We start from the raw sequence: 12,785 nt of genomic DNA, 5'->3' as shown, positions 1-12,785 counted from the left end.
AAATAATAAAGGCTCAGTTTAACTCTAGCAGTTGATCTGTCCTGGAGCTATCCATGGTCCTAGCATCTGGCTAATCCCTTGGCCCTGAACCCTGCTTGCTCCAGCTGCTCTACAGCACCTCCCCTGCAGTTTGTTCAGCTGCTGGTTTCTGCTCCCTGTTACCTTAAGCCTCTCTGCACTGCTCCATTCCCATTCTCAGCAGACGTTGTCTTTTCACTGTTGACCTCAAGCTGTCAGGAAAGGACGATGGCAAAGACGGAGGGGTGGAGGGGGACACTGCACTTTGTAGGCTGGCCAGCGTCCTCGTTGGGACGACTTGAGCAGAAGCAACATGAAATGTGTTTTTTGTTTGTTTGTTTTATAGATACAGTAGCCAATGCTTCAGGTCCTTTGCTAGTGGAAATTGCAAAGACTCCCGGCTCTGCACTAGGAATCACACTAGCAACAAACACCCATCGGAATAAGCAGGTCATAGTCATTGACAAGATCAAGCCAGCCAGTGTGGTAGACAGGTACAAAGCCAAACTCTGTGGGGTCTTCTCCCATGTCTACTTTGTTTCCCTTTTCTTCATACTTTAAATCTTTCCATCTCTTGAAACTAATGGGGCAGCGGAGTGGGGTGGGTGAGTGAGTGAGTGGGGTAGGGTGGTATGTGAAAAATGCATCAATATAAGGGGTACTATGTGCCATAAATAAGGAATATCCAGTATATTCAATGGAGCTGGGGTGCTCAACAGCATAGGGGCAGGGTTTTCAAACTGTATCCTGGAGAACCATGGATTTCTGGATGGGATGAATCTGGATAGGCAGGTTTCTGAAAGACCAGAGTACCAATTTTCTAATGCTATGTGCAGACACAGGGGTGTGTTTTAGGGCACTAGTTTTCGACCCTTTCAGTTTTGGGACTCACCTTTTAGCCTAAACAAGTCCTTGGGGACCCATCTCATGTTTTTTAAGCCATATATTTATGTGGTGGACAGTGCACCTGAGGTTAGGCTGCAACTTGGTAGTGGCTCCCAACCCATCAGTTGAAGACCAGCAGTCTAGAATGCTTACTCAGGTAACATAGGACAATGGCAAGGCCCAGCAGACCCAGGCGAATATCCTGTGTATATGCCCCTCATTTCAAGACCGAATATTTGCAAACCACTGACAGAAGTCAGAGAGAGTCTTTTGGTACCTTAAAGGCAAACAGCCCCTGCATTTTATTTTTCTCTGACCTCAGTGCTTTTTTTCTTAAAAAAAGTTTAGACGTACTCTCATTTTCCTACTCATATTGAAATACTGCCCCTCAATGAGGCCAAATTTAGATTCACAAAATGTTTTGGGGTATGCGTACCCCTGCGTAACCCCCCCCCCAAAAAAGCACCATCTGACCTCATTGTTGACACTCCCACTTGCTCAAAAAAAAAACCAAACCCATGAGTGTATACATACTTTAACTCAGGATAGCCCTTAATCAGATGCATGAAGTTGACTGCAGGCCATGGAAGCTTATGCCAAAGGACTCTTTCATCTTTCTCTCTTCTATAGCAGTGGTTTTCCGCAGTTCCACCTTGAAAGAACACTTTCTTTCTTTTTTGCTGCAACTGACTGACACAGCTACTGCTCTATAAATTGATATAAGGCCAGCAGTGCAAGACACAAGGGCCAACAGAAGCATGTGAGAATGCTGTTGCAAGTGAATTCACCATACCATCTTGTTAAAGATAACCAAATTCAGTTTGCTGGAGACTGAATAGGCCCTGGTGAATGTGTCTCTATGAGCATAACTTTAAAAAAAATGGGAGTTTCTGCTTGAGATCCCAGTTGATGCATGGAACAGTGGCTTTCTGGCAAAGACTGAGCTGCCATTAAGTACAGTATGTCTTCTTGTACACTTTATTTGGCCCTTTACAGGCGTGTTTTTGTTTTGTGTGGCATAAATAAATACATCATTTGTTGTTCATGTTTCAGAGGTCTTGTCTCAAAGTATTTTAGTGGGGAATTTGTTTCCCCAGTGCTTCACACTTCTTTACCTTTCCCCCAACCTTTTGGTGAGAAATACCATTTCCCCCAGCCACCCAGCTACCACCCCTTTTGCTATTTTGAATGCTTATTGAAATGTGGTTTGTGTGTATACAACCCCTGCATCCTGGGAGTGCTCCTCTTTTTAGGCAACAAAATGTTAAACACTATCTAGTACCAGCGTGTGTCATTTCACAAACATTTTGTTTTCCAAAACATTCCTTCTGAAATGCTTTAAAGGTCCCTATCTCCTATGCTGGAACTTGTCTGCCCTGATCACTCAAACTCTTTTTTGAAGTGCCAAATGGCAAAGAATAAAAGCAAATAAGGAGAAAGTTTAGGATATTTATTGCCTGGAAAAGACCCTTGGATACTTAAAGATAATTCTCAGACTCTGTTTGACACATGAATGTTTTCGCTTCAGTTCATAGTGAAGGGTAACTTCATTTCGCAGCCAAGCCATCTTGATAGCCTTTTGGATGAAATCTCTGTGCTTTCATGTGTGTCCAACCAGATGGATCCAAGGCTGGACCCCTGGCCTTCTAAATTTTGACTTCAGCTAAATCCCAACAGAGAACATTGCAGGAAGCAGGTTCCACGCAATGGTAAACAGGACTTGGGTGAGGCGTGTGTGTTTGCATGAATCAGTTAGGTTGTGAATTGTTGTAGTGGCGACCACAGGTGACTCCTCTGTTTGTTTTGCTCTGTGTCTTCTCCTGCAGGTGTGGGGCCTTGCATGTTGGTGATCACATTCTTTCCATTGATGGCACCAGCACTGAACATTGCTCCTTGCTGGAGGCTACCCAACTGCTAGCTGCAACGTCAGAAAACGTCAAGTTGGAGATACTACCTGCACACCAGAGTAGACTCCCCCTCAAGCCTCCAGACACGGGTGTGTGCCAAGATTGATTGTAAGATATGACGCAACACTGCTCCCTCTGGGAACTGGCGTGTAATAGCCAAACTGTGTCCGTCTGGCCTTTGCAGAATATCTGTTAGGTTGTGAGAGTTCCTTGGTTGGCATTGTGATCCCATAGAAACATAATAGACTATATTGTGCATTTTTATGGATTTAACTGTTTTATAGGCAGTTTTATTTGTACACTACCTAGGGATTTTCTTTCTTAAGCACTTTATACATCTTCTAAATAAAAAAAATGGATAAGGATGCTAAAAGCAGGTGAGAGGTGATTGAAACCTGACCTTTCATTGGATCGTGGATCTTCCAAAAAATATTCATACCCAATCAGCTGGATTCAGATTTAATCTGTCTATAAGCATGAATGACTCTGGATCCAACACAATAGTTGTTATTTAAAGACAGTTTTCACGAACTCATATTCATTTAGTCAAACAGGCAGGTAAATATATATCTGGCAGGTGTAAAATGAGAGCTGTGCTAATATTGACCTTTCATTGGAGAAACACTGTTCTAAGCAAGGCTTATGGCTAAACCAAAGACAGCTTTATGTCCTGTGTGCTCTTATACAGTGAGATATTCATTTATATAACGCACTGTATCATAAAAATAAACCACAGTGATTAAAAAACATAAAGCCAAACAGTAAAGTCATAAAAATTTTAAAAAACAAGTTAAAAGCTAAAAGAAATTAAAAACAAATATTAATAAAACATTGTAGGGGCTGTACTCTTAATTGCCTGATTCTTTTCAGCAAACACTTAAAAGATGGCACAGAAGGTACCCGATGAATGTTATTACCATCATGGGTGAAGCTGCATTATGAATTAAACCAGGGCTACAACTTTAAATGATAAATCACTTAATTCATATATCTTTAAAAAAAGTTTCCCTGAAAAGATGCTTACATTAATTCAGCAGGCAACTTTTTGAAAATTACTTAAAGAAAGTGCGGGTGGCAACCATCATTTTAGAAGGAGGATTCCCCACCCACCCCATTTCACATACAGGAGATCATGTTTTTTCTAAGATGCTCCTATTCCGTGTTTCCTGTGGAACATCTAAAAACAAATAATTTATGCCTTTTGCTTCAGAACTATTGTGTTTATTCACATGCAAATTTAATTAACTAAAATGTATGTAAATCTAGATTTTATTTATTTAAGTGAGAGATAGGCCCTTGGTCAAAGTGTGTGCCCCCTGCATGCTAAAAAGAACTTTGGAATCAGGACCAAAAACTCCTTGACAGGATTAATACTAATAAAAACAACACCCAAAAGCATAAGGCACCAAAAATAGAGTGATACCTAGTTGCTTAGGTATTATTATTATTAAACAAATGCTTTTCTAGATGAGAGGGCGTGTCTCAATTCAGTTCTATGTGCATAAAAACAATTTGCGGAAAAAATAACAAATTGCCAACAAGTTAGCAGGTGTCCAAAATTGAACCCCCTTTGAGCTGGAGGCCCTGGGCTAAATGGCCCCTCTTGCCTGCCCCACCCTCTCTCATTGGCCCTATCCACTGGCTTCTGGTTGGCCACTGTAAGAACAGGATGCCATTGGCTCTTCTTACGTTCTTAACTTTCATCATCCCACACCATTGGCCATTATGGTTGGGTCTGATGGAAGTTGGAAGGCCAGAAACATCTGGAAGGCCACAGGTTCCCTATCCCTGACCTATGGAAATCCTGGCATTTGGGTGTTGTGTCCAAGGTGAAAGTTCACACTTTCCCATTCCTCTTGACAGTACCACTTCTTTGTGTGCTAGTGGCATACTTCAGAAGTATTGGTTTGACAGTTTATATGTGCAGGTGCTTGCAGACAGCTGGGAACATTATTACAGAAGTTATTTAGAAGTATGGCTTAGTAAAAATGACTATAGTTTCTCTGGCAAAATTCTCAGCGATTTAGGAATAAATTTCCACAAGTCCTGCTTTTCAGCTGATATTGCAGTGAGCGATCTCTCTTAGCTATGGTTAAACTCCAGTTCTTATAACCTTGCACAGTCTGATAACCATCCTTCACGGATGAGATACTCGGCTCTACAAATTGAACTTTCAGAGGCAGCTTAAATGCTGGCAGCGCATGGAGGGCATGGAGTATTTTGTAGGAATAGCACCCCCACGACAAGTGACTCTGCTACATGCCTCTGACCTAAAAAGCCATTTCCCTGCGTGACTCTAAACATCAGCAGTCTATTTTCCCTTCGTCCACTCTCCAGTGGATGCTAAGCTTCTGGGGCCAATTTATAGAAATATAATTGCCTTGAGTCAGGTGTTTGCAAATGTCTCTGCACTCTTGTTTCTGGTTACACCAAGACACACAGGCAGCTGCATTCACTATGAAATCAGCAAAAAGAGAATAACCTCAAGCATTTTTATTTTTCAATGAAATGATGTTGAAGAACACTCTGTTCCATGTGTGTGTTGAGAGAGCATTCACGTGCTCTTCTTTGCTAGTTTTAAAAGTAATGGGGCGGGGATCATTAACATGGGCAAATAATGTCTGTTGCCATGAACGATATCTTTTAAATTCGGGCATGGTAAAGATTTCTTCAATGGCCAATGAGCCAGAGTTGCTGTTTCAGGCCTTAGCTGATAAGCAAGAGAACGGTATTCAGCACCTTGTGTGGCTCAGGGGTGGAGCACATGTCCTAAATGCAGAAGATCTTATTCCTAGCTCCCTCACTTAAAAGGAACATAGGAAGCTACCCTATACACAGTCAGATCATTGTTCTGTTTTGTCCCCACTGACTGGTAGCATCTCTCCAAGGTTTCAGAAAGGAGTGCTTCCCAGCTGTACCTAGAAATGCCAGGAGCTGAACCTGGGCCTTCCGGTCAGGTAGCAGAATTAGAAAGGGCCCCTCCCTAGAAATATATTGATGAGTTGGGCTACAACTCCCATCATCCTTAGCTAGCAGGACCCATGGTCAAGGATGATGGGAATTGTAGTCCAAAAATAGCTGGAGACCAAGTTTGGAAAACTCTGGGTTAGATGATACAATAGATACTATGAGAGCCAAGGGTCTAATGCAGTATAAGGCAGCATCATGAGTCATGCATGCATGTGACCTTGTGATTTCCATTTTGAGTCAGCAGTGACTTCTTGCTTCTTGGTTTGCAGAGGATCTCTTAACTGTATAACCTCCTGATAATTAAAGCAATGATTCTCCCACAAATGCTATCCCCAGTGACATGTTCACATGCCCACAGATGAGCAGCAGAAATATAGCAGAGGGGATGGTTAAGTCTTTCCCTGAGGAAAGGAAGTCATGTGGACTGGTCAATCTATGCTGAATCTGGTTAGCCCTGCAAAGGGCCCTGTGCTCTAGGATGAAAGTCACAAACAGAACTTGTGCAGTCTGTAGACTGCTGTAACCTCTACCAGGATCTTTGAAGCTGTGTGGCTGTGGGGAGGAGGCTTTTAATAGCATATACTTTAGTCCCCCAAACAGATGAAGACTCTGTCCTGATAGAACTCTTCTTGAGTTTTCCCCCCAATAGTGCGATAACCACAAATTTGCTTTGCATGCCATGTATAATTACGCTGTCCTTTTTTCTTTTTTTTGTCATATTTCCTGCATCATGCTGGACAAAGTCAAAGTGCAGAAGAGCGACCACCACCATTGCTGGGATCCCTGCGTCAGCTATTGCCACACTCACCATCCAGGGCATTGCAAGACACCCACCTGGAACCAGACATCCAGCCAGGATTACTGCAAATGTAACACTCTCTTGATTTTCTCTTCTCTGTTGATCTGCCCGGCCACAATTTTGCATTCTCTGCAAGCAGCACAGAATCTGCCACATTTTTTGCTCCTGTGGACAAGCCTTGCCCCCTTTCCATTTGTCAAAACATCTCATACTTCTCCTGTTCCATCCAGTAGACCCATGTCTTCAAACAAAGCCATTATGGAAGTTGCCTAGTCTTCCGTCAACTTCTCCTGACTCTACCCTAGCACACCCTTGGTATTCATTGTCATCTGTCTCTCTTTTACTTTTACCTGTCTTGTCCACTGAAAGGAGATTAGGTCTTCAGCCAGGACCCCTTCTGTGCTCCTTACGAAAGCACAATGAACCACATGGTGTAGTGATGCAATCTTCCACTTAATTCTTTTCTAAAAGAATGTGATTGAGGAGTGGGGGAGTCCCTACGATGAAAGCTCCAGAGAAACTCCTTCAGCAATGTGGAATTTGGCAGGTTTAGCAGTTTGTAGGTTTGTAGGCCAGCAAAATACGCTGGCATCCTGCAGAGGGGTGGGGTGAAGTTTTAACATAACTATTTTTTTAAAGTGCTTTGGGGAGGGGAAAATAATTACTAGTAAGCTACACATTTTTGGTATATGTTCAGGCATGTGCGTTGTACACAAATAGGCACGTGTAAGATAAAGGTTGGGGCCAACAATGATGGCAAGAAAGGCTGATTTCTGACACTAAGCCTGCGTTTCTATCCAGCTCTTGTAGCTGCCAGCTTTGCATCTCCCACGATGAACACGTCAGCGTTTGCCTGCCAGAATTCTAATACTCTACCTCGAAGCAACCATCCCATGAGCCCACGGGCCACCATGTTGAGGAGAAGACAAAGAAAGAAGGAGCACAAAAGCTCATGTAAGGGTCACAGGCAGTTGACTAATGGGGGGTGGGTAGGTATGTAAGCCTTCTCTGTTCAGGAATACAAGTAAAGTATTCATTACTTAAACTACTGTTGCAGTTCTCTGCTCTCTTTTTGTAAAAGTAAATAACAAAAGGCGAATGCATATCCTTTCAATTCTTCCTCCAGTTTTTCTATTGGGGGTCCCTTAAGTTCCCTGTGGAGCTTTCAAATCCCCCTCAGAAATTGCTAGAAACTTGAAGTTCCTGCCCCTTGCCTCAGTGGTTCCCAGAAGCTGTGGGGGGGAGAGTTAGAGACATATTTTTTAATGACTGGAAGGTGCTCAGAGTTAGTATTGGGATCTTTTTTGTCCTTTCACCTTTTAAAGAGGGTGTATCTGGATGTTGGTGTTTCCAAATTGTTGAGCCCTATTTCCTCCTCCATCACGGGGCATGCATATCAAGCCCAGGCCTACTGACGGCGTTACTTAACTCACACACTCCATTATGTGCGCAGTAGAGCTGAACATGTGTTTCTGTCGGCCCCCCTCAACCACAGTCTTCAGCCTAGTGAATGTGCAGTTGGGAATAATAATAATAATAATAAATTTTATTTATATCCCGCCCTCCCCAGCCGGAGCTGGGCTCAGGGCGGCTAACAATCAAAAGCGGCTATCCCAAAGCCATTCATCAGTTCATCTGTATGGTAAACAGTTTATCTGATGTTAGTTTTCCTCTTTTTGGGTTTCCCTTCCCTCTTTGAGCTGATCTTTCCTACTGCAGCTAGTCAAGGAGGATGTTGTAACCACAGCACTTCTTCTATGTTCTGTGTGCATCTCTCTTTGAGCTCAAAACCTGCCTTAGCTGCATATTTCATCTCTCTGGGCCACATGGTAATATGATGTTGCCCTCTATAGACTTTCTCTGCACCCCAGACTAGGATTGAAAGGGGTTTGACCAAACAGTTAAGAAACTGGGTTCCGGTGGCAAATTTCCAATGGGTGCAAGCTTCTGGGTTGTTCAGTGAGGAATAGTTTTGGTCATGATAGATATAAAACCTAGGTCCATCATTTGGGGACTGCAAAAGCCTAGTGCTCTGGGATCAAATAATGTACAGTGGTACCTCTGGTTACGTACTTAATTAGTTCTGGAGGTCCGTTCTTAACCTGGAACTGTTCTTAACCTGAAGCACCACTTTAGCTAATGGGGCGTCCCACTGCTGCCGCGCCGCTGCTGCGAGATTTCTATTCTCATCTTGAAGCAAAGTTCTTAACCCGAGGTACTATTTCTGGATTAGCAGAGTCTGTAACCTGAAGCGTATGTAACCTGAAGCGTATGCAACCTGAGGTACCACTGTACTTCAAAATGAAGGAAGGGAGGTGTTGTTTGTAGTAAAAACAGAGCACAAATTGCAGATGTTCCAAAAAGAGTGTATTGCTACCTTGATGCTGTCTCTCTTCTTTCAGTGTCATTGGCCTCTAGCACTGTGGGACCTGGAGGGCAGATTGTTCATACGGAAACAACAGAGGTGATTCTAAGAGGAGACCCCTTGAATGGCTTTGGACTGCAGCTGCAGGGAGGGATCTTTGCTACTGAAACTCTCTCTTCTCCACCTCTCATCCGATTTATTGAGCCTGACAGCCCAGCAGAGAGGTTAGAGACCTTGCTCTTGGGTTTCAAATGATAATGATAGCGTTCCCTTTTGTTAATAGAGGTGTCTCCCCACACACAGAGGTCACATCTTTATTACCTTCCTCAGAATTCTAATTGTTTGTGACTTTGGGCTGGCACATCCGTCAAGGGAGTAGTAATAGGAAGCCCGTGCCTGCCACAAATTATCTATCAGAGAGACTACCTATTTGTGCTCCGTTTCGACACAGCTTGCTCTATTTCCTCCTCAAGACGAAACATCATCATTCTAGAGGTTTGATGATTTCTTGCTGTGTTATTCAACCTTCTAACAATCAAAAGCATCCTACCATGAAATGGTTACAATCCATTAAAATTGCACTGTAATCATCTTGGTGAGCCTGCAGCTTGATTAACCCAAAGGGCGCACTCTGCTTTATGGTCTAAATTTGACCACCCCTCATATAGCGCCAGAAGGAATAGATTCCGTTGATGTTGCATCTGCGGTCTGAGGAGCAGCAAAGAGCTTGCATCTTCTCTGGAATAACAATTCATTTCGTTCTTCTCAGAAAAGGCACCTGTCCTCATATTGGGTGCAGTTCCAAGAGGCATTATAGCCAGCAGGTGAGGAACCTCAGGCCTAGGGTGGAGGGGGAAATGTGGCCCTCCAGACATCTCTGCCTGGCCCTCGGAGTCACATTCCTCACCAGCCCTGCTTGTGCCCTCCGAGAGTGATTTTTGCCTGGCTGGAATGTGTCCTTGGGCTCTGGTAATGCTTCTTGATTGCTTCTTGGGTGGAGGATAGAGAAAGGCATGTAGAGGAAGCAACCTACTGCTCAAAGGTACCAATTCTCATTCATTGTTCTACATTGTTCCACCTGCCTTTGCCTCTAGCCTTACTCACCACTGGAACGTGGCCCCCCAAAGGTTGCCTGAAAGCGAATGCGGCCCTAGGACTGGAAAAAGTTCCTCCTCCCTGCATTATCTGAACCATGCACAAATATATTTTTTCTTTGTATTAGATTGATATGGGTACATGATCAAATAGAGACATGCTGAATAAACGTAGGCTGAAAATGAGAAAGGTAGCAACATACAGGCAGCAACTGGTTTAGGCGCGTTTGATATGTGTGTGACCATGCATGCGTGCATCATGTCAGACCCAGAAGTGACCTGAAAACGTCACAAAAAGGGGGGAAACGGGGTGTTTGCAGGCTTTCTCAATGGGTGTTCTGATTTCACATAAGTGTGCAGTGCCTCAGAACAGAAGCCCCACACGAATCGGTCTATGCCTGTACCTAAGTAGTAACCAGCATGATGCCCCCTCCAGATGTTGTTGGATTAGAACTCTGATCAGCCCCAACTTTGATCAGCCCCTGCCACCCTTGTCAGTGGTGAAGGCTGTTGAGAGTCAAAGTTCAACAACATATGGAGAGTCACAGATTTTCCCCACCCTTGCTTTAGGAAATCAGTTTGTATGTGTGTTCCTTTTGTTATCCATAGCTCCCATTTTGCCCAAGTAGCCATTTTGGCACAGGATATCGTTATCAAAGTCACTCACCCACAGTGCTAGCGCAAGTGTAGTGCAGACAGTAATTGCGGTGTAGAATGTGGTTGCATTGTGTCGCCTGTAGTTGTTGGGTGAAAGGAATGAAATCTGAGCTGGTTTGGTTTTTGCTTGTGAGTTAATTTACACCGAAGTCAGCCATTGAACTCCAACTGCATTTTTATCACACCTTTCCTTGAAGGAGCTAAGACCAGCAATAAGATCTGAAAGAAAAGAATGGACCCAGGTATTGCTGCTTTTACTCCCGGCAGTTTGGGTGGACTTCATGGTTATGAAATCACCAGTTTGTTTGCTTTAAAACAACACACAAATAAATAAACAGATCAGGCTTCAACAAAGCTTGCAGTTCCAGAGGGCTTGGAATCAGCCCAGGTTTTTTTATGCTATTGCGAAAGCTCCAAGCAAAAAAAAGCAATGTGTTGCTGTATGGACTTGCCTGAATTGAATGAGTCATGCATTTAGCTTTTTCCTTCCATGCCTGCCCGGCAGGATTCTCTTTGTTAGTTGTTTGTTCCCTCCACTCATGTGGAGATTGCAATATCTGCCCAGCTAAGCTGGGTACAGTTTTACCTGGGGTCTGGAACATCACTGGTAACCCCAAAGGGTAGCTTCTGTAAGTTACACTGCACCACCTGTTCAATCAATGCAACATCATCCTTTGGAATTGTTCATTTGGGACATATTGTGTAAGACTCCTGTGTTTTTAATTGAGGTTATGCCTTGTGGCCAGCTATATCTGGCAGTGCACAGAAGACCCAATCAATTTCTAGGCTTTGTTACTTGTCCAATAGATTGTTAAGCACAAAACCCATAAATGGAGGGCCATGCTCTGCGTTGTGAGTCACACATTTGCACAGGAGTGGTTAATATTCATGCCAGGTGACTTCAGACCCCAGACTCATCAGCAGGAATCAGACTGGAGGTTGGGATGATTAGATTCATTGCAGAGGGCCAAGGAAACGTTGCCACAGAAGTGTGAGGTGGACGGATTTTGCTTTATGCTTTTGGGGTCTGGCTGCCATGTTTGTTTGTTTGTTTGTTTGTTTCATTTATATTTCACTATTTCTCCAAGGAGCTCAAGGTGGCAAACATGGTTCTCCCCTCCTTATTTAATCCCTGTGAGGTATAGGTTAGGCTGAGAGGCTGTAACTGGCCCAAAGTCACCCATTGAGTTTCATGGCTGAGTGGAGATTTGAACTCCAGTCTCTCAGTTCCTAGTCTGGCACTAACCACTACACCCCATAGTGACCAGGTTTCTAGTGACCCTGGATGGCTTTGCTCATTTTCTTGCTCTACCCACACTCCTATTTCTTCTACCTTCTGGATAGTTTTGTTGAACAATACAAAACAAAAAAACAAAACAAAACCCCCTAACCATTAGTGATATTTGCGGTTTGGTAAACCTTTCCTTCATTCTTCCCCTAGGTTAGCCCATATAAAAGCCTTTAAAATCCAGATTGCAGCAGACACCTTGAATATTCTTTTTTTATAGGAAGGCAGGATAGAAATATTGAAAATCAATTAATAAATACTTTTATCTCTAAAAGACACATTCTGCAAATACTGACCTTTCAGATCCTGCGAATGATTTTTTTTCCCCTTGAGAAGGATTCAAACAAGATAGAGTAGCCGGTTTGCATCAACAAATGCTGGTTAAACACAGAGATAAAAACAGGGCAGTATCAGAGATGAAACAGATTTACTCACAATTTCCCCATCTCCCAATTCCCCTTTGCAACTTTTGATATTAGCACTCTCCAGTGAAGTTAGTAGGTAACTTTTTTTTCCTTCTTCTGTTGAACAGTTAATATATCTTTTGCAGACACTGTGTTTAGTATTTTGGTAGTCCAGACTGTTTTACTCTGGGGTTTCCCAGACTGTGTCTTCTTCTCTGCCCCTTTTGAGGGTGGAGAGTGTTGTAATTTTGTCATAAAAAAATCAGTGCATTTAACAGAAACTCATTCTGGCTTTCCCCTCATGCTCCCCGATGCATAAGCAAGGGAAGGAGCTCCATATTAAAAGAAACATGTGTGCATGCTATTTAAAACCCTTTTTGATGCCTCCAGCTTTGCTG

The 12,785-nt window shown here is 43.2% G+C and overlaps 1 protein-coding gene across 13 annotated transcripts in view; it reads left to right on the top strand.

Annotated features, from left to right (window-relative positions):
- The window catches only part of GRIP2 (glutamate receptor interacting protein 2), a 355,815-nt gene that overhangs the window by 308,499 nt on the left and 34,531 nt on the right, over positions 1-12,785 (top strand). For all 13 annotated transcript variants that reach the window (XM_081901426.1, XM_081901423.1, XM_081901420.1 and 10 more), the window contains exons 8-12: positions 365-512; positions 2,730-2,899; positions 6,524-6,649; positions 7,381-7,533; positions 8,982-9,168. In XM_081901426.1, the coding sequence (XP_081757552.1) occupies positions 365-512; positions 2,730-2,899; positions 6,524-6,649; positions 7,381-7,533; positions 8,982-9,168 (784 nt within the window). The remainder of the gene's footprint in view (positions 1-364; positions 513-2,729; positions 2,900-6,523; positions 6,650-7,380; positions 7,534-8,981; positions 9,169-12,785) is intronic.

The sequence above is a fragment of the Podarcis melisellensis genome (assembly GCF_964234715.1).
Source record: "Podarcis melisellensis genome assembly, chromosome: 2".
Taxonomy (NCBI): domain Eukaryota; kingdom Metazoa; phylum Chordata; class Lepidosauria; order Squamata; family Lacertidae; genus Podarcis; species Podarcis melisellensis.
The sequence above is the reverse complement of the archived record's forward strand: the minus strand, read 5'-3'. Positions and strand labels throughout refer to the sequence as shown.